This window comes from Rhyacophila brunnea, unplaced genomic scaffold, assembly GCF_057557595.1.
Source record: "Rhyacophila brunnea isolate RB1 unplaced genomic scaffold, BYU_Rbru_1.0 scaffold_19, whole genome shotgun sequence".
In the NCBI taxonomy this organism is placed as follows: Eukaryota; Metazoa; Arthropoda; class Insecta; order Trichoptera; family Rhyacophilidae; genus Rhyacophila; species Rhyacophila brunnea.
Window position 1 is genome coordinate 4,895,510 of NW_028232848.1, and position 21,884 is coordinate 4,917,393.

A 21,884-nucleotide genomic window follows, 5' to 3' on the forward strand; every position below is an offset into this window, starting at 1 on the left:
ACCAAACCATAGACATCTTCCTGCAATAATAATAATATTCATCATAAACTATTTTGATCCTCATTCCTTGATTTTCTAAAAAAAAAATGTTTTTCTCCTATATTTTAAGATTCTATTTTTTAATAAATTAAATTGTTGTTAATATAATTTAATATTCAATATAAGCGAAATTTCTTATAATATTATTCTTGCATCAATATTTTTTACTACTACTTTTTATAATAAAAATGAATTTAAACATGAGCCAACACCGCGACTGCACATTGTCGGCGAATGGCGATAGACGTCAAAGTTCAAAATATTATTTTCTTCTAGTGTTTGTTTACCATTGTCATAATGACGATTTTTGCATCATTGGAATCTTCCATCAATAAAAGTTTCAAATCTGCCAAGATTGAAACACGGTAACTATAACTATTTATGTAATTTTCGTGTAACATATTACTGTAAACTGCTCATCAATAATTTTGTTACATTTACTTACCTACTTATTTGAAAATAGACGTATAGACGTCTAGACGTCGGTGTAAGTACTTCTTCCTGGGAATTTATGTACCTACAGCTATGCTCAATACCTGCTGGTCATGAGCCATTACGATCAATATTGAACATTGAAAAAATATGACAGAGTAAGCTAACATAGGTTGAATGATATTGGTTACTGCTAGCTGTCAAACTTTTTTGCTCCATGTAAAGACAATAATTACATTTTGAATATTTATAATAGATTTAAGATTCATTAAATATATATTTTTAGCAGAAAAATATGTTCCACAAAATATTTACTTAACCAAGTAGCCTTTTTTTATAAATGAATTGTTATAAAGTCTTCCACAAAGAATTCTTTAAAGCCTCGATAACATTGAGCTACTCTACAAGCTGCTTGTTGGCGAATTTACAATCTGCTTGTAAACTCGCCCAGTGTCATCATCCAGCAAGTAAACAATCTTCCGAGAAAAGTTGAAAACCGGTCCACTTTACACGCTAAACGCTGGCGTGTGGGCCTACTGCGTCTGCTCAGTAAAGTGATAGTAGCGACTTCCTGGTAAAAAACGAACTACTCAATACGTCCTGTCAAAATAGTACCAAAAATGACGGTTTCAACTCGCTAGCTTGTTGGCTTCTGAGCGAGTGGAAAGTTTTGTGTATCGTCATCACAAGCGCACTAGCTGTCTCGCCCACTTCTAAATTCGCCAACAAGCAGCTTGTAAAGTAGCTCAATGTCATTGAGGCTTTAACTGCTCTATTTTTGTCAGTGGTGAATTTAGATAGTTACATGGAGGCCCGAGACTGACTAGTCAACCCCTTAGCCGGCTCTCACATCTAAACTCGCCTCGTCTGCAACGTGTCGAATACGTCGATGTGACGTCATCGTTATTCCCAAAACACACACGTTGGGAATTAATGCCGCTCCGCAGATTGGTCGAATGCGATTTTTTAATTTGAAAAAAACATCTACTGTTGCAATCAACTAGTTACACGCTTCTCGGGCTGCGAGTCGAAGACGCCCGAACGTATACGAACACCGACGAATTGGTTATTCCTATACCGGCTCACCGATCGCCGCATCCAAATATCTATACGTTTCGAGAGGTTACATGCGACTGTCACTAGGAACACCGGATCAACGTTCCTAAAAGGTTTGGTTTATGGCTGTGCGGCAGACGAGGCGAGCTTCGGTGTGTGAGCCGGCTTAGGGTCAAAGAAACTTATCTCAATGTTTAGAGTTACATATCGTCTATGTAAGTATAATACCGCGGAAGAACCATTTGTCAAAATGTTCAGGAGGGACAAAAATTTAATACATATTATAAACTCAAAACTTCATCATTATTAGCCTGGATCAATCGTATGCCTTATGAAGGCCTCTATAAGCTGATTCCATCCCTCCCGGTCATGTGCGTTGTATTACCACACACCCATAGAACTTAAATACTTTGTTGATCCAGTGGCCTTTTGGATGTTTTCTACCTCTTGGATGACTAGATTTGCTTCTTCTTCGAGCTTAAGATTTCTAACAAACTCTCTTCCATCGTATACCCGTGTATGTTCCCTTATGGAATTACTTCATCTCATTAATATACCTTTACTGTCCAATTTCAGTCCAAAAGCTGGCCATGGTCTTTGGATAATCGTGCTGATTCCATTGTGCCTGTGCACGTCGGTATGGCGATTTCGTGTGGGAGAAATCTACAGGGACACAGCCATATGTTCCGTCGGCCTTGGCTTGGCGTCCATATTCTACATCTTCTCTGTCTCCAAGTCTAAATATGACGTCACGTCGTTTCACGGTTGCATCGTGCCGACCATCGTAACGTCAGTGCTGCAAATTATTATTTCGCAAAATGGTAAGCAGAATTTTTACTTCAAAGACAATACATCCAATAGTTTCTTTAATGGTGTTTAACTGTGAATTCTTGGTGGAAAGATAATGTATTAATTAAAAGAAGTTAGTTTTAATTCATAGTGCAGTTTATTTGTAAAAAAAAAATTCCAAGTGCATTTTTGAAATTGGTTAATTCTGCTCGATAGTTAAATTTTTCTCATTCCTGAATAATTTGTGTGCAAATGGTGGAGTTAGCTGGTTTGCAGAAAGCAGTCGACATTGTGTTTTATTTTAATCAATACAACATCCAATAACTTTGTGTGTACAAATCTTCCCATTAAACTGCCAACAGCCTTTTCGCTTGCTTTCCATATACCCAAAGGATGAAATTCTGAATTTAATTATTATTTATTCAAGATAATACATAACTTGGAAAAGCCTCTTTAAAAATCTTGGACCCAGTGAAATTCGGATGTGTCTTTCACTACCGGGATTTTCTAGATTTTCTCTAATACGTATGTTTCAACCTACAATCTGTGGCCGCCTCTGGTGGGTACGCTCAGCCACCAGTGGTCACGTCTGTAAAACGCCTTAGTCAATTATAACTTCTTAAAGTGATGACATGAGGCTGTTAGTTTCAAAGTCGGTAAACTCCATTTTTACTTTTTTTATATATTTCTTGATTTTGACTCTCTGACTCTTAAGTATTTTGCAATCGTATGTATATTTATAAAATATTAAATCCAGGTACATTTCAGATTAAGTCATAAATCGCTACTTTTCAGGACAGCCAAAAAAAGATCAATTTTTAGACCATTTTGTATGGGAACTCCAATGTTTCTGTAGTAATTCAAAGGTGTTGATTTGACTTGATCCTTGATTCTTTTGATCCTTTTTGACCCTTGTTGATCCTTTTTCTCATATGTGCATAAATATTATGGGTATTATGTTTCATTTGCCATCTTAAACTTATTTTTTAAGTTTTAAGATTTATCGCCCTCTTACTTTTGCCCACAGATATGTTACCTAGTTAAACATAATTAAAACTGACATAGATTTCAAACTTGTTTGTACTTTAACATGATTTTTCATTAAATTTAATAACGTTAATGGCATTTTATTTCGGTATTCGCTTTTTCTAATTGTTTACGAGGTAGATACGTAATATGTTTGCAAAAAGAATCAAATCAAATCAAATCAAATTTATTTATTTTACATATAATGAACATAACAAATTATAAATTCAAAGCGTTCACGACATGACATAAAATAAGTGTTAATAATAAAAAAAAAAATTAAAATACAGAGAAAAAGTAATAAAATAAGAAAATAAATTAAATAAGTAACAAAATAAAAGTAGATGGAAGCACACAGAGTGAACTTCGATAAACCCTATCTTAAAAACTTATAAAACAACGTCCACCTAAATTCACCCTCACGTAAGTGGAATATATCAATATCCGAAGCGATTTCATTAAGCATGGTTACTGCCCTCCCAATTGGCATTACTAATGGCAGGTTAGTTCTGCACCGTGGGAGAACAAACAACGCATGCCCTCGATTCCTAAGGTAATTATCAGAGACACACAAGCCAATACCACCAAGAATGGCAGAGTTCACATTTACGCCGCGTATAAGTCTGAAAAAATATGTAGCTAAATAAAGATCCCTTCTAAATTTTAAGCTACAGTATGTAAGCATCCCTAAGAGAAAATCAGTCGGATAGAGCCACGGATAATATCCATACAACCGAAAGTAAAGGAGTCGTAAAAATTTCTTTTGGACTCTCTCCACCATAAGGCCGTACTTCAACTGATGCGGGGCCCAAACGATAGACCCACTCTCAAGTCTGCTTCTAACTAAGGAGTTATAGAGAATTTTTAATACCGTAACATCCGAAAAGACCCGGGAAGTACGCAAGACAAAGCCCAACATCTTTAGCGCCTTTTTACAAATGGTATCTATATGACCACTAAACGTCAGTTTACCGTCAAATGTAATTCCAAGATCTCTTACAGATGCTATTCGCGAGAGAACTCTGCCATGCATCGAGTACTGGAAAAACAATACTCGTGAGGCTTTAGTAAACGATAAAACATTGCATTTATCAATATTGAAGTCCAGTTTGTTACGCCTGCCCCAATCTAATATATTATCTATATCAAGTTGAAGTTGACGACAATCGTCCAAGGTGACAACTTCCATGAAGAGTTTCAAGTCGTCAGCAAACAACAAAAACATAGCACTTTTAATTACCAATGCTATGTCATTTATAAAAATCGTGAACAGCAATGGCCCTAAGTTTGAGCCCTGGGGGACACCAGAAAATGTGTAAAAGGTCTGTGACTGATAAAGGCCGTACGAAACGTATTGTTGACGGTTCCTAAAATAACTCCCGAATAGCTTTAGAAATCGATCCGACAATCCAATAAGTTGGAGTTTTTCCATTAGAATATCGTGATCGACTCTGTCAAATGCCTTCGAGAAATCATTGTAAGAACAGTCAACCTGGCTGCCTCTATCTAGTACTGACGACACATAATCAGTGAATACCATCAGGTTGGTTTCCGTTGATCGGCCTGCTCTAAATCCATGCTGTTCATTCATTATAAATGACTCAATTTTTGGAGAAATCATGCTGTGCATGATCATCTCCAGAACTTTTGCTGGTGTAGAGAGAACAGCTACCGGCCTGTAGTTTTCTACTGACGACTCTGTACCACTCTTATGAATTGGAGTCACCTTCGACATCTTCCATAATTCCGGAAAGATACCTGTCTCCATTGTAAGATTATATATATATGCAAGTGGGCCTTTGACAAAATCAACACACCCTTTTAAAAAAAATGTAGGGACGTTATCCGGTCCCAAAGAGCGCGTATTCTTAAGTTTTTTAATAAATCGAAACACGTCACCTTCATCAATTGGGAAGATGTCAACGGATTGGGCACCGCACGATCGTTTTCTTGACGTTGAGGCGACATCCAGATTCGGAATACTACTTGCGTAGACGGACCTGAAATGACCAGCAAATGCTTCTGCCATTCCATGTCCAGTCACCTCTTCGCCCTTCCAAGTCATCGAATTGGCAAATCCACCATCCTTTCTTAATGATTTTATATAATCCCAAAACGATTTAGGATTTTCGCGAATGCAATCCCTTACCGATTCCATATATGTTCGATAGGCCAGCCGAACAGCTTGTCTCACTCTCATACGATAAAGGCCAAACATTTCATAGTCATGCTGACCATGCTTAGCCTTCCAAGCTGTATGATAGTAGTGTTTGACTCTAATGTCTCTAATAATTTCCCGTGAAAACCACTTCGGATATCGTCTTCCACCTCGACATAGTGACTTCCTTGAAAAACATTTATTAAACACATTATATACAACATTATAAAAGTATTGTACCGCCTCATTCACATCAAAAATCTCACGCAACTCACTCCAATCTACTTCACTCATTAAAGAGTAAAGCAGCTTGAAATTTCCACCATCAAACTTCCATCCCCCACACCAGTTAGCTCCGTGTGAGGGAATTTCCGTTCGCAGCGGGCGAATCGTATGAAATACGTGTAAAAAAACCAATGTAGGGTGGTACACATCCTCTCGTATCAAAGGTAATGTACATCTCGAAATTGATAAAATAGCGTTACTGAAAATCCTATCCAGAAGTCCACCTTTAGAGTTAAGAATATCATTGTACTGGGAAAATCCAAAAACAGCACACAGAAATTCCAGTTCACTCTTGACCCTTTCACCGCTGCGCGCTGAGTTTAGGTTAAAATCTCCCATCACAATAACCCTCTTATCCCCAAATACGACGTTACTAGATAACATTTTTTCAACAAAAAGTTTATACGCCTCCACTTCACTTGCTGGAGGAAAATACACGACACAAACGTAGACAGTTTCTCCGTTACAGGTTAGTTTAACCCAAAGGTCCTCGTTAGAAGTCTCCAAAATACGAAAACGTTCGGCCTGCAACCCTTCCATATTTCTAACTCCCAGGAGGCAGCCTCCTCCCTGCCTGAGGCCTGTTCCGGAGTCTCGATCCCTTCTAAAGACAGCATAATCACTACCAAAATATTCACGACTGAAAACACTGCCATTAAACCACGTTTCAGTTAACGCTATGACGTCATAGTCGTCAGCTAACACGCCGTTCAAAAAATCCACAGATTTTGTCTTCAAGCCGCGAACATTCTGATAGTAAAAAAACAGTTTATCTGAACGGTGACTGTTCCGAAGTCAGCTAACCGGCAACCGTGGAGTTTCCACTCTCGACACCCATTCTTTTATGAATGAATGACGTGGCCAGTTATCCGCCTTCAAAACAGTGTCCGTGACATCAGAAGGGATACCTACCTTGAAGGATGCATAGTCCCCCCTTGATTTGATTTTCACGACTGTGAAATCAGCGGTACATAACTTATTTAAATAGGTTAAAACATCAGCCGTTGTTGTATCTCTGTGAAGCGGGCAGATGTGATACTGCTTCACAACAGTTTTTGTTCGTCCAGCGAGGTTTCCCCGAACCGCAACACGCCGCTTCCGTGCGACGGTGGCCCATCCATCAACAATCCTAGGCGTAGGTAAATCTTCAGCTGGTTTCGGTTGTGAGGCCTCAGGTGACGATGAGGAGTCCTCTTCTGGGGCGACTGCTGGGATAACCCCGAGTGCAGGATAATTTTCTTTTCCAGGACGCAATTGTTCTAACGCGGCATTTTTTGAATTTGCATCGATTTGTTGTTTCGTCGATGCTCGGCGCTTACTTTGCGCTCGCGTTTCAACAGTCGTTTTCGAACTTGCTGTACTAATTGGTTTCACCGTATTATCACTAATTACGGCGGACGTAATTGCTGGCGAAGTACACACTGTATTTACTCTATTTGAGTCACTGGGAGTTGATTTATTTAATTTAAATGAATTTATTTTGAGGAATTCCTCAATTCCCTCCACTTTATTCATAAGTTTTTCTATGAGGGCACTTTGTTTGATTATAATATTCGTTAATTCAGTAATTTCAGCCATTTTGTTTCAAAGAAATAATAAAACAAAACAAAAATTTTGTGAGACAACACTATGTATGTGTTAACTGCGCGGCGAGTTAGAGTTAGAGTTAGAGAAGATATTCTATTCGCAGTCCTAATTAATGTGTTTTTTTGCGATTATATCAAAGTAGCGGAATATGTAGGTTACCAACTTTGAAACTAGTAGCCTCACATATTGAGTTTGGTTTGCTACTTGTCAGAAATAAATTTCTTTCGATTTAGGTACATTAGTCACGACAGTGTTTTCCGTGGTGAGTGGGATGGCGTCATGCTACGCATTCCAGGAGACAATGATGAGAGTACTGAAGCACTGCCCGAAAAGTTTCACCCTCGGGGAGGCACTCCTGGTGGTTCAGGCGATGGTCCTGTTCCTCTACTCGGCGATCCTGAACATCCAATACTCCTTTATGGTGTCGCCGGAAAATGAAATCGAAATCATCACTTTGATCCTTCAGGTATGTATTTTTTATACACTATCACTGTGTACACTTAAAACTCTGCACTTTGACCAACGTCAAAACCACGAAAGTCACTTTTGAGAGCCACAATGAATAGTCTGAAATTAAAATAATAATAGTCCACCTTAGAAGAGGGCAAGTAAAGGAGAACACTCAGGTTTCGTCAATATGATGTCAGGTCCTGAGGAGAGGGAGAAATTTTGATTTGCAGTCGAACTTGGTTATTACGAGGAAGATGGGACCAACTGAATTTCTCGTTATAAGCGTTACTCGTTATATCAGAGAATAGGTATTTTTAAATGAGCGGTCAAATAACACAAAAAGTCGCAATTCAAATAAAAACACACAATTAGATTTCCGGTTATCGCCTAGATCTTCTTGCCAGACAGTATACACACGCGCACTCAGGTTTTGGGTCGGAACCTGGATATCATGGTAAGGAGAATGTATCTGTAAAAGTGCAGTATTCCTCAGTTGAAACGACGAGAAACTGTAAGTAGTAGGCCGCGTAAATGTGGAAATCAGTGTCACCTGCTACATTTTGTTACCTCGCCCCATCTTGCCGCCTATAAAATCATGTTACAGATATTTCTTCAAAATAAAAATGCAGAAATAAAAAATATTATTTATATGGTAACATAATATGTTATGTAAACTCGCCCAGTGTCATCATCGAACAAGCTAACAAGCAGATTGTAAACAATCTATCCGAGAAGAGTTGAAAGCCGGGTTACGTTACACGCTGGCGTGTGGGCCGATCTGCGTCTGCGCAGTAGAGCGATAGTGGCGAACCAGCCGGTAAAAAAACGAACTACTCAATACGTCCTGATTCGATCCCGTCGATTATCGTTTTTAAGTACTTTCCCGTGGAGATACAAGTTTGCCGTTTTTACACAACAAAGCTAGTGAGGTACATATTATTGTGTTTACATTAAAATCTCAATTTCGCCAAAATGGTTGATTCGCCCTTTTTACAAAACACCAACGATATAATAACGTCTGATCGTGGTTGATTTTGTCTAATAATTTATTTTAAGAACAAAAACACAATGCACAAACACTTCCAGGTGCACGGGTATTGAAGATATTATTGGAATTTTCAGCATATGCATTTGGACACCAAAAATTCACAAACCACCGGTTGAGAAACACTGCTCTAAACCATTTATCTGTGTGCGCGCCTGCGAGCATTGCTTGGTGTAACTGTTCTTGATATTACGCGCCTAACTAAATAATTGGTTGACCTAAACGGGCCAAATATAATTTCATTTATTCAAAATTCCCGCACTTTCAGGACATAATTTAAAAATATACCAAACGAGGCGTTAGCCGTCCTGTCACTAGATTGCACTAGTACAAAGTACCTGCAGTAGTAACCTTTTTTGAAAAAATGGCAGTTGAGAAGGGCCAGGCTAGAGATGTAAATTCATGTTCAAACAACATGCTATTTGTAACCAGGCGGCGATGCGCTTGTCGCCCATTCAATAGCGATATAACTTGTAATATTATACCCAAATTTAACTTACTTGCCTTGAAGAATAAAAATGTCTCCACGTGTTAAATGCAGTGTTTAAATACATCAAACCCACCCTCTCCAAGAAATCTCGCTCGATCGTATGCTGTAATAAGTTGACCTAATACCTCCCTTCTTCTTCTTCTTTCACCCTGTCACGACCCAGCATTGGGGCGTAGGGCAAGCACAAGTTCGCGCCACTTCCATCGATCCATCGCCAACTTTTGCACCTCCCGCACATTCCAGTGGGTCTATTCTATGCTTATCGACCGCTAAAGTGATAAAGTGAAAAATATTATCAAACTTAGGGTAGGTTTGTATCAAAATATTAGCACTTATTGTAACAATTACACGAAGCCGGTTTTTATTGTTGCAATAAGTGCTATATTTTAACAGCACCTATCTTGCTGCTGTTAAAATATCGCACTTATTGCAACAATAAAAACCGGCTTCGTGTAATTGTTACAATAAGTGCTAATATTTTGATACAAACCTACCCTAAGTTTGATACTATTTATCAATTTAGTGTTCGATAAGTATAGAATAGACCCACTGAACTGCAGCGCGTAGATCGCATTTGTAGCACCGCTGCAGGGTGAAGGAGGGCCGGCCACGTCGACGGAACCCTTGAGGCTGCGCCACAAGAGTATGAAGTGTCGCACTCTTTGGCGGCATTACACTATCTAATCAGTCAATCAATCCATCAATTTTTATTTATTTTACATATTGTGAACATTACAAATTTATTACATTATACGTTCTCAATATGACATTTAGAAACTATAATGTAGGTATTTTATAGCACATTGATCACTGTCTAGGTGTGTATTGTTATTTTAATCATGTCCAACAGCCAGCCTTCACCGCTGTCAGGCTATTGTATATATGTATTGTCTTGTTCAATCAATAAATATAATTGATTAAATTGTCTTTCCTTTTCTGTCTCTCCCAGGTTGGTATGATGGCTGTTTTCTATGTGGTCACAACATTTTGTTGCCTGGCGCCCGCTGTTGACTTGATTACATTTTGCATTGTGGTTTTGGTGCATGTCCTTGGAATGCTGGGAACACTGCATCTGCTCATCGGGCAAAGTCCTTTGCCGTGGCTGATCAATTTTCTCTTCGACAGCTGGTCACGGGTAAGGAATTGTGTTCATTTAACAACATGGATTCAAAGAAGTCGACATTATGTTTAACTAACTACTAACATTGCATCGTTGACGATAATACGACTTTGCTATTACAGATAATAATGATAGGCTACTGGGTGTCAGCATCGATTCTATGCGTGTACGCGGTGGCCATCCAGACTTCCTCGAATCAGAAAGCCTCCACATCCTGCCGGAAGATTTTCCACGTGTTGGCAGTACTGGTTTTCATTCCGGGGATCATTATCGACTACTCGTTGATTTATTTGGCTACCGGCATAGCGTTTGCTGCACTCATAGCTTTGGAGGTTGGTAATATGTGAAACTCAATTATAAAATTTTTGTTTGGGGCGCATCTCACTGCCGATATTGGTAGGGTCACTATAAAAGGGGCGCCACATGGCCCAAACTATATTTTTTTATGAACGACTAAAGAGATTTCCGGGCCATCTATGTTAGAAAAATAGTTGGCACAAGAAGTGGGACTATATAACCCAGTGGCGAAGGCTCCATACTAAGCGATTATTTAAAGCTTACCTTCTATTTTCAAGTATTTAATTTAAATAAATAAATATCTATATTGTAGGTTATAATAAAAATATTGATTATCATCTATCGTCGTTATTTATAAATAGAGCGTTTACTTTAGTCAAGTTTTGAATCAAAAATAAATGACGGAACGTCACAACATGAGTGCTATTTTTTGAATTATTTCAACGATAATCCAAGCCGAATTTTCTACCGCAATTCAGTTGCCAACTTCATGCATGTCTGCGTTTTTGTTCCCAACTCGGAAGCGTAAACAGGATAAGCTTATGCGCTATGTTGATTTGTTTATTGTCTATGCTTATCTTTAAAAGCAAATAATAAATAATAAGGATGATTAAAAAAAATAATAACTATTGTGTTTGATCACATATAATTTATAAATTGTTATTAAAAATAAATATTGCATTAATTTGCGATTATTATTTAGGTTACTTCAGTCATAGACAAACATAACATGCTATTCACAGTTCATGTCATTTTGACATTTCAAAGCGGTGATAAAGGTTTATTTTATAATACAAAATTCAGTGTGTTACTGTGTTTTGAATGTGGATAAATTATCTCATATTGTACCGAAATCATTCGCCAGTGCTTTAAATATATAAGTATTTATTAAATTGTATAGTGCCCCGATAGAAAATGTGCGAACGATTGCATTTAAAAGAAATCATTCCCGAGATTGACGTTTCTTCAAAAATTTTAAATTATCAAAGCTTGACCTTCCAAGGGTTCATTTAGATTTGAATTACAGCAAAAAAACTTATTTTAGACATTTTCACAACAATTTATATGATAAATATTTGTTTTTTGGCAGTTATACATTAAACAAACTTTTTTGTTGGCGATGCGTATTGTTTGGTAAAGAAAAGTATGCGTGGAATTCTACTGCCATAAGTGATTTAAATAATTTGAAAAATTCAGCGGTGAAACCTATGACCAGTGTGTCGTTGTCATTAGTGTGCAACTATTCATCAGTAGTAATATCGTAAGTATTATCTTCTTATTTCCCGTAAGTTACCTGACAAGTGTGCTCTTTTTCTCTGATCTCCACAGCTTACCTCTTTCCAAAAGTCACCCTTCGCCACTGATATAACCTCCCTCAGTTTATCCAAGACTTTTTGCATAAACTGCATTCAAACCAGGGTAACCAAAATCGACGACAATAATACTCCGATGGTATCATAAATTGCGAGTGTGGTACTGAGGAAACCACAGAATGCATAATGGCCTGTCTGCTTGCTACGGCCACCTGCTCCACAAACAACGTGTTGCTAATCAATGATACGTTTAGTTTAGCAACATCTCTCATATGAACATATCAGAAAAAGATTTTTTTAAACTAATTATGCATTCTCTTTACCTACTGCAATTTGGTTGATAGATGGGTTACATATAAATTTTACGTAAAACATTTCGCTGTGGCACATTTCGCCGTGAGCTTTCTATCGGAAAGAGATAACTGTATACTATACGGTCTCCAATTTTATTAGATTCAATATTAACACATTTCGCGCGGGCTTCCGTACAAAGGCACAGATACACGCAGCGGGCGAAAACCAGCAGAAATTGAAAATCTTCAAACTATCAGTTATTTTTTAATGAAATTTCGAATTCACACTCATTATATATTGCTCCCCAGTGCTGTGTTTCTTTTTAGAACAAATTGTTTAAAATAACATAAGTACATGGTGCTAATCACATATTTACAGGAAGGTTTCGTAAAAAAATATTCCATTCACTATAAATAAATTCCCTCAAAAAAATTATTATTCTAATATTTGGATAAAGTATGATACTTATGAAAACACTCACCCCGTGTAGGGGGACATCACAAAATGTACACATACCAGTCAAACTTTTCTTTTTGTGCACCGAACATACTCGACACTGTCTTTGTGGGTATTTTTTTTTACCACCGGTAACAATTTTTATCATTCAATGCTTCTTCATATCGAGTGATAACCTCCCAGGATGATCACTTTTAAGCACTCTTCTCGGTAATCGTTATGTAGATGGCCCCGCTTCTTCCAAAATTGCGTCGGTTTCGACGATATGGTCGGCTGTCCAAAATTTGCTTATACTACTAAAAACTGTTTGTAAGTTAGTCTTTTGGTCGGATTTAATCGGTCGTCTTTTCACTCGCTCACAAAGGATATTATTATAGTTGAGAAAGAGACATATGTATTTATCACACATAAAAATATTCATGTTCGCGTAGAAATACCATTCCCGCTCAAAATGGGTTAATATTAATTCAAGCTTCATTGCTGATTTTGACAAAATTCATGAATACAAGAATGAAAACCTAACCTAACCTAACAAATAATCCAGTATATCGGTTATTTTCAAAATTTATTTGCAGCTGACTTCCTGTAAAGTGTAAACCGACAAGAACCGTGTTTTATTTAGACATGAATTTTATGCCAGTACTATACAACCCAAAAAGCTTGGACGGTCTTTAATATACGGCCATATATTTGCGATAAACATTTCACGGTGAATTGTGATACTGCGAACTGCATACGTACAAGTTTCCGGGCACGATGGTACTAAAAGAAGAAAAGTACACTGGTATATATCATCAAAATGTTATGGTGGTCATGCACCCACTGTAGAGTAGTGGCAGAGTTTCCACCATTGAAGCTGTATTGGGCCAAAGGTTGACAACTTTGCCAATTGACAAGTACCAAAAAATATTTTGTTTTTACAGACCGTGCGGATACTGAAACTCGGAGTGTTTTCTGACGTGCTAAATGATGCCTTCAACGTTTTCTCGGACGAAAAGGTAATTTAAGCGAATCATATTAATATATTATGTTTATTTATTGAGTCTAAAGTCTAAGCAGTGTGTAATTTAATTTTAAAAACCAATCAATTCCATCTGCAATTTGTATTCTTAAATTCAATGAAAACAAATAAATATGACTAACAAAGTGTAATGTGTTCTATTTATGTTGAATCTCCACAGCCTACCTCCACTTTTCGCCACTGCCATCTATATAGAGGAGGTTTCCTTCAACATCGAAACACAGTGAACCTTTAAATCTCCATTGGTTAAATATATTTCTAGCAACGTTGCTCACTTTGAAAATATTGCCAACATAAGAAAATTGAACCTAAAAAAATTTTCCTTCACAGGATGCAGGTGGATTGTCTTTGACTCCTCTCTATCTCTTGGCTGGAATGTCTTGCCCAATATGGCTGGAGTCTCAGGCGTACTTTTCTTCATTTGCGGGAGTTCTTTCCGTTGGGATTGGAGATACAGTGGCCAGTTTTGTCGGCAGCAGGTTCGGCGGAACCAAATGGCCAGGTTGATGAAATTTTTTATTGAACTAGGAGTTTTTACAAACACTGAAAATATTAAAAAAATATTTTTATACTTGCTCCTTTGCTTAGTTTTTTAAGTTTTTACCTTCTTTTATTATAATATTTTATTATATAAACGAGAATTAACTATAATTCATTGTCTGTGTACACTTACCAGGGTCACAAAACACTACTCAAATGGAATAATACAAAACTTAAATCAATTAGAATTTAATCCGTAATTTTTAAATGGTTTCACAGGTTCGAATAAGTCATACGAAGGAACGCTGGGAAACATTTCCGCACAGTTATTCATCATCTACATGCTGACCAATCTCGGTGAGAAGCAAGTTTCGTTAATTTTATCATGACAGTTATTTTTCCTAATTTATTTAAACCGACTTTATCAAAGACCAAATCGATTCAGGGCAGAAACAAAAAAATTAGGGATGGAAACTGCAGATAAATTGAAGGCAGAATTTTTAAAAAAAGTTCTCATAATTAATATTAATACTTTCGACCGAAGGTACTTGATGGAATTTGAATTTAAATTCTAATGGATTCAAGCTCTGTACTATTCCATTTAAGTCTTTTTTTGCATATATATATATATATATATTATATTAGGTGAGTTATATATTATATTAAGCGAGTTTATATGTATAATTTTGTTTTTGTAAAAAATAATGTTTTAAAAGTAGGTACCTTGTAAGAGTATTATTAAAGACTAATATCTCATAGTTAACTCAATTAATTATTTTTTCTTAGAATTGACAATTTACACCTCTTGAGTGTAGTATTTTTATTGTTATAAAGAATTTTGACCTATTATTAGGTTTGACGATTTATTATAATAATATGCTGTCCAGTGTATTGTTAGGTTTTTTACTTCAGCTATTCATAATTTGTTTATTGTATTTTTTGTTGTCATTTCTGACTAAATAGGTAGGTAATGGAGTTTTTACCTACTTTATTGTATCGATTTACTATATAAGGTAGAGTTAAGGGTATTCGTTGTCAGTGTGTATTTGCCTTTGGTGAGTGTACACGACGCCTGAAGATGCCGAAAGGCGAAACCCGGGTCGCAAAAAACGACTTAAATGAAATAGTACAGAGCTTGAATCCATTAGAACTCATAATTAATATTATCTTCCTCATGCTAGACTTACAATAAAAAAATCTTAACAAATCTTGAGAATCCTGAGAAATTAATATACCAATCTAAAATTCTCAAGAATACAATGGAAAATGGTGTAAATATAGAAAAAGTTAAAATATCACCACCTCTATTCCTTTCCAGTAAACTGTATACATGGGTAGGTTGTGGAGATGCAGCACAAATAGTGCTCACTATACTAACCATCACCATCTACACTATGTTTTCTTATAGCCCGTTTATGCGTACATGAATTTACTGGTGGCAGTACCTATGTATTATCGCTACCATAACAATAAAATGCAAATGTAAACACGTATATCATGCAAGTTGCAAAACTGCATGCATGGATCAAAAAAGTTTCGAGGCTTCTGAATTTTCACTGAATAGTTACAACTTGCATGACATACGAGTATGTGCATGTGCAGTAAAACGATAGTGGCGAACATGCCAGAAAAAATACAAACTACACCATGCAGAGCATTTTCACCAAATTTCACAGCCTGTTGAATATCACCACAAAATGACAACAAGGCATCTCTCTTACACTTGAAGAATGAGATTGGTGAGACTGAGACGCAATAGTTTAATTTACACACTATCGCTGGTGGTAAATCCATGCACGTGGTCAGGTACTATTAGTTCAATGAAAGCGAATAAGTGCCTATGTCAGACAAAGTTTAGTGTGCATTATTTATGTAGGATCTCCACAGCCTACCTCCACCCTTCGCGACCGCTATGTTTACATTATATAACACTGCAGATCTATTCCAACTACATACACATAACACCACAACACCTTTACGTTATTTTTCTTAATCCGAAATAACAACATTGTGTTACGCATGTATTCTGTGTGCAAGATGGTTATCTAAAATAATTAAGGTGTTTTTAAACAATCAGTTTTGCTATCGAATCAGTCTCCGTTTGCGTCGAGCTGTCCGTTAAACTGACGTGTAAATGCAAAACAGAAATCAAAATGGAGACAAGATGGGATGGATTTTCTATCAATTATCGTATCCGTTTTTAGAGTTGCCAGTTAAATTGACGTGTAAATTAGTGTGTTGCCATATTTTTAATATTACATTTCTAATTTGTACTGAAATATTATAATTTCTTTATATATAGGTACTGCATTACACCAACCAATATGTTTAGAAAGTAATTATAAAAATGACATTCATTTTTAGTGGATGAAAAATATGTAAACATACACCGCCGATTCCGAACTGATCTGGCAACTGAAACCTTGAGTAAACGTACAACTGGTCGTCTAAATTCACCGCCGTTTCAAAACGCACCAAAACGGAAACCTCGACTCAATGACATTAATATGGACGAAGCATCTAGAAAATAAAATGACACTCACTTTGTGTCGGGTCTGCCGGATGGCGAAATTCATATTTTAATATCGGTATCCTACGCTCAAATGAACATTCTGCTTGCAAGCGGTCTGGCGACACCGCTGGGTCTGCCCATACAAAATTTCTGACTGTCAGGTTTCGACTCCACCGTTATTATCGTGTTACAAAATGCCAATGTGCCTAGTTAAAAATTGTAAAAAAATCTACTAAACACTCCAAGAAAGATGGGATATCACTTTGCATGTATTAGTATTATTTATTATTTATAAAATGCCATTTTAAGATATTGATGAATGTTTATTCAATGCAATTGAATGACAGGAACCATTGGACAGTCAGTCGCCTGTGATTCGCTGAGCTCACTTGCGTCTAATCTCCGAGAAGTCGTAAGTAACCGAGAATCTGTTTCTAACGCAATGAGTCATGACACTAATACGCCATTACAATAAAGATTATTTTACTATAAATTCTCGAAGCTTGTATCGCATAATGGAAACGGATACATCAATGGTCACGTGACATCTACCTATACATCTGTGAATGACTTTCATGCACAATTTCTCGTGCTCGCCGGGTATGAAGTGAGTCGTCCATTTAATATGTCATTGCCTCGACTGAACGGACAACAGAACTGACGTTTGAAAGGACCTTTAATATTATGCTATATGGCATTAAGCTAATTTTTGAGTTGGTATTCATGTTTCACCATTCGTGCGAACTCGACTTTTTGCAGGAATCCTACACATAGACAGCTATGGACACTTCATCGGGCTGATAGCTGTCTTCGTGAACTCGATCGTCGAAGCCACCACCGATCAAGTCGACAATCTAACCCTGCCTCTGTTAACTCACATCATATTAATTTTGGCCTAAGCTACTCATCCACTTGTTAACTAATATCACTTATTTATTCGCCAAACATTATTTAATATGCGTGAGAATATGTATACGGTAAAAGGCAGTCCTCTATTATTGTACTCGTATGACTTCATGTGGTCTTTCTTAGTGCGGACAATCACGAAAATTTGTCAAATGTGGCAATTTATGTATCTTTGGCAACGAAGAGCAGATTTTAAACAACTTTTTTGCTTTGAGTAACTATGATAAATACCTTAAAGGTTCAAATACATTATGATGTACGTCGCGTACTGTCACAGTGGCAAATTTAGTCTATGGGTTTGTCATTCCGCAGAATGTTTGTAACGATTAACATCTCTATAAATTCAATGATGGAGAGTGCCAACTCTAATGCATTAGTATTTTGAATTATTATTCATTATTTATGCTAATTTCAATTAATTTTAATAGTTTCTACGTGTGCGTACGTTAAAATGACTTGCGATATTGCATCCATAGATAATAATTTTAAGAGAACCCAACCTGCAGACAATAGACAACATTATTATAGAAAATACATAGTGCCAACCACTAAAAATAAAAAACACATCATTTTGACATGAGTCGAAAATGTGTAGGCATGTAGAAAATTATCAAAAACGTTCATTGAGTGATGCGAGTGTTGATGCAGCGCGGTACGCGTGAGATGACCTCATTGTTGTTCTGGTGATTTTGGCACATTTTGCTAACTGACAATGTTCATTTAAAGGTTCGAAATTTGCTACGGGATGGGTGCATCAGTCTGATGACATTTTAAATACTAAAAAAACGACATTACACACGTCTTTTCCCGTAGCGGCAGCTTACTGTGACAGCACATAATGTGATCATAATATATTTGAACTTTAAATGACGTATTGTGTGATTGAAAGTAGTACCAGTGCAGGCTTATTGGCTCATGCATTTGATTGTAATTGTAATGGTATAATTACCGTATGCGACTTACTCTACGCTTACACTCAAAAAAGAAAACATCACATGACTATTTCTCCTAGTATGAAAATAATAAACATTGTTAACTTGAAATTTAGCAGGTACTAGAAAAATGTATATTTAAGCCGGTCTCACATCTAATCTCGCCTCGTCCGCAACGTGTCGAATACGTCGATGTGACGTCATCGTTATTCACAAAACACACGTTGCCAAATGGAGCTCTGCAGATTGCTCGAATGCGACTTTTTGTCTGCTATCATCAAATCGCATGCTTCTCGGGATGCGAGTCGAAGATGTCAAAACGCATACGAACACCTACAAATTGGTCATTCCTATACTGGCTCGCTGATCGCCGCATCCAAATATCTATACATTTTGAAAGGTTACATGCGACTATCGTTAGGTAGATTTGTGGAGTCTTCATATGCAACACTGGATCAACGATCCTAGAAGGTTTGATTTATGGCTGTGCGGCAGACGAGACGAGTTTAGATGTGTGAGTCGGCTAAGTGTCTATCTGGGTTATGTTAGTTTGGTCATAACTCAAAAACTATTACAACAATATTGATGACATTTGCATAGCTTATAGACTACTATTTGCACCGATTTAGTAGAGTTTTATCTTCTTCTGGTGCTCCAAACATGGGATCCCCGTAAACCATGTAAACTAACATTCTCAATAATGATACTATCAATCTGATATAGTCGGTTTCCAGATATAAATGCAAAACAAAAAATGTGGTCGTCGTTGATTTACTTTTCGAGATAGTAATTGACTTTGAACATTCAATATTTTAATTGTGTGGCTCCATTAAACTGTGACTGATACTACCGAACACAATAATTAATGACACCATTTCTTCATCTTAATTATCTAATAATGGTATTTATCTATATACAATCCAAGTCTATCTTTTACATTCCATTTTTAAGACTGTCAAAAATACCTAAATGTTTCTCAAAAATTATGTAATTACTTTCAATTGTAGAGGCTGTTTTCATAAGGTTCGCCACACATTACGATGGCAAAAGGCAACCATGAATCGCAGAAAGGGCTGGCTAATTTTTGCAATTTGTGGTTGCAGCTAAACGTCGTAATGGGCGACGAGTCAAAATATAGCCATTGGCGACACTGTCAAAATTATGTAGGTGATCTGTGATATTTTTATTGTACAATATTATTTTATTTATTGTTTATGAATTGTTTCGACCAATTAAAACCATCATTCATATTATATGTAATCATTATTTTGAATGCAGTGTTGCCTAGTAACCAAGTATAAAATTCTAATTACAGTACACTCTAAGTAATCCGCCGCTCGATTATGCGACAACTATTACAATCCGCCGTTATTTTTACTAGTTGAAAGCACAAAACCATGCTCTATAATTTGCCGGTATTCGATTGTCAATTTCAGTAGTCCGTCGCGTGCAAGTATACAACGCAGATGAGACAGATTTATTTTGAAGACTTCTCCTTCGTAAAACGTAGGTTCATCGCGAAGAAAGTAATGTACCAGGGAGGAAAGTGCCCATGACCGCATCACCATTATGCCGTGCTCCAATGCAACCGGGATACACAAACTGAAGCTTTTGGTCATAGGGAAAGCCAGGAATCCTAAGCCATTCAAGAATATCTGCCTCACCGAACAACTGGTTGTGTCAAGTGATTTACTGTTTAATATTTAGTTAATAAACTTAGTTTATAAGTATGCATAATTTAGTAAATACTTCTTAATTTCTCAAAGAGAAAAACTATTTTTACGAAATACCTGTTTTAATTTTTACCATATTATTTTGTATGTATGCACTATAATCCACCGCTTTCACTAATTGGTCTGGTTTTTGGGGTTGCGGATTACTGAGAGAGTACTGTAACTATATGTAAAAATAAATATTATTTATTATATAATATCTCTTGTCAAAGTAAATGCCAAATTAATTATTACGTTCTATGGAATTTTCAGGGTATATAACTATTTTTCTAAATATTTGAAATTCAGAGTAAATAAAAAACTTTAACATTGTCTCTTTGTAAAGCAGACTAAGACTTCTATGCAGTCATATTTATGAAAATATGTGGGCTTTTGCGTTATGCGTTACTTGCTTTTCCCTCTACCGCCCGCCACTTCTCCACACCCGTTAAGCAGGTGTATACCATGAATGTTAGGCGATCTTCTTTGTTCTGCTAAGAGTGTCCCAGGAGCAACTTCCCAAGACCTGCGTGCACTAAAGTGTGCGTGATTCTTCTGATATAATATATTAAGGTCAATCAATGGTAAAAGCCCTTCTCGCTCGCCGTAAAATGCTGCAAACTTTTTGAAACCTTTCTCTCGTTGATACAAAGTTGCAATTACTGACCACATTGGGTCCATTTTGAAAAAATATCCATATTATTTTTTTATTGATTTTTAAGGCGGCGGATGGAACGGGATTACCGAAATCTAGCAAGCATCACTTACTTCCACATTTACAGCGTGGTAATCGCGGAATACCACACTTTTACGGATACATTCCATTATACCTAGACACTCCGCTATAAATAGCTGGCCTGCAGGTATATTTAAGGGTGTTTAGCTACAAGCTAATGAGTGTCTCATCCACAAATGGTTATCGAATGCACTTCGCTTCACGGTCATAATTATTATTAGGACCGTTAGTATCCGTTTGTGTCATCCGTGCTGTCTTGTCTTTAAGACATACCGCATCTGAATAATAAAGCAAACATTGGATGCCCAATTGAGAATATTAGGTCATGACGAAGAAGAAGAAAAAGAAATATTCCATTCACTTAAATAATTTGATTTTTTCCCGTTCCTGGGGGGGGGTGGGATCCGAAAATCACCCCCTTGTGTGCGCGCCTGCTGCCCATGATCCTGTAAAAAAAAATCAAAATGACATTTTTTGATCAGGCCAAATTGTCAGCATGAATCATCGAGACTGTTCGTGTAACATGAATGCACTGACATGCATAATAATTCTACTATCTCTAGTCTATGAATACTTTCTTCTGGTTCTGCTGAGCTGGTTTTTGTAGAAAGTGTTCCGAAATGGACTCCATCAGTCACTATTATCAAAAGAATATTTCAAATATCCCTAGTTTAAGAATTATAATATGGTGTATTCATTATACCTAATTGTTGATTGATATAATTTTTATTTTGTTGTCTATTGCACA

General features: G+C 36.8%; 1 protein-coding gene across 2 annotated transcripts; it reads left to right on the forward strand.

Annotated features, from left to right (window-relative positions):
* Positions 1-235: 235 nt before the first annotated feature.
* Dolk (Dolichol kinase) lies at positions 236-19,645 on the forward strand. Of its 2 annotated transcripts, XM_085945861.1 has the most exons (10): positions 236-404; positions 2,104-2,348; positions 7,606-7,838; positions 10,307-10,492; positions 10,600-10,809; positions 13,761-13,835; positions 14,189-14,360; positions 14,618-14,695; positions 17,198-17,262; positions 17,610-17,757. In XM_085945861.1, exons 1-10 carry the CDS (start codon positions 337-339, stop codon positions 17,622-17,624), a joined length of 1,347 nt encoding a protein of 448 aa, XP_085801987.1. In that variant the 5' UTR covers positions 236-336; the 3' UTR covers positions 17,625-17,757. The 2 variants fall into 2 exon arrangements, with proteins under 2 accessions (XP_085801987.1, XP_085801986.1); XM_085945860.1 differs by lacking the exon at positions 17,198-17,262 and having other exon boundaries at positions 17,610-19,645.
* The last annotated feature ends 2,239 nt before the right edge of the window (positions 19,646-21,884 follow it).

What these genes read in the sequence shown, in the direction of transcription:
- Dolk (XM_085945860.1), top strand. Translation starts at nt 337, where the DNA reads ATGACGATTTTTGCATCATTGGAATCTTCCATCAATAAAAGTTTCAAA. An exon ending in TCTTCGACAGCTGGTCACGG is followed by an intron (nt 10,493 to 10,599) that starts GTAAGGAATTGT and finishes TTGCTATTACAG; the next exon opens with ATAATAATGATAGGCTACTG. An exon ending in CTGCACTCATAGCTTTGGAG is followed by an intron (nt 10,810 to 13,760) that starts GTTGGTAATATG and finishes TTGTTTTTACAG; the next exon opens with ACCGTGCGGATACTGAAACT.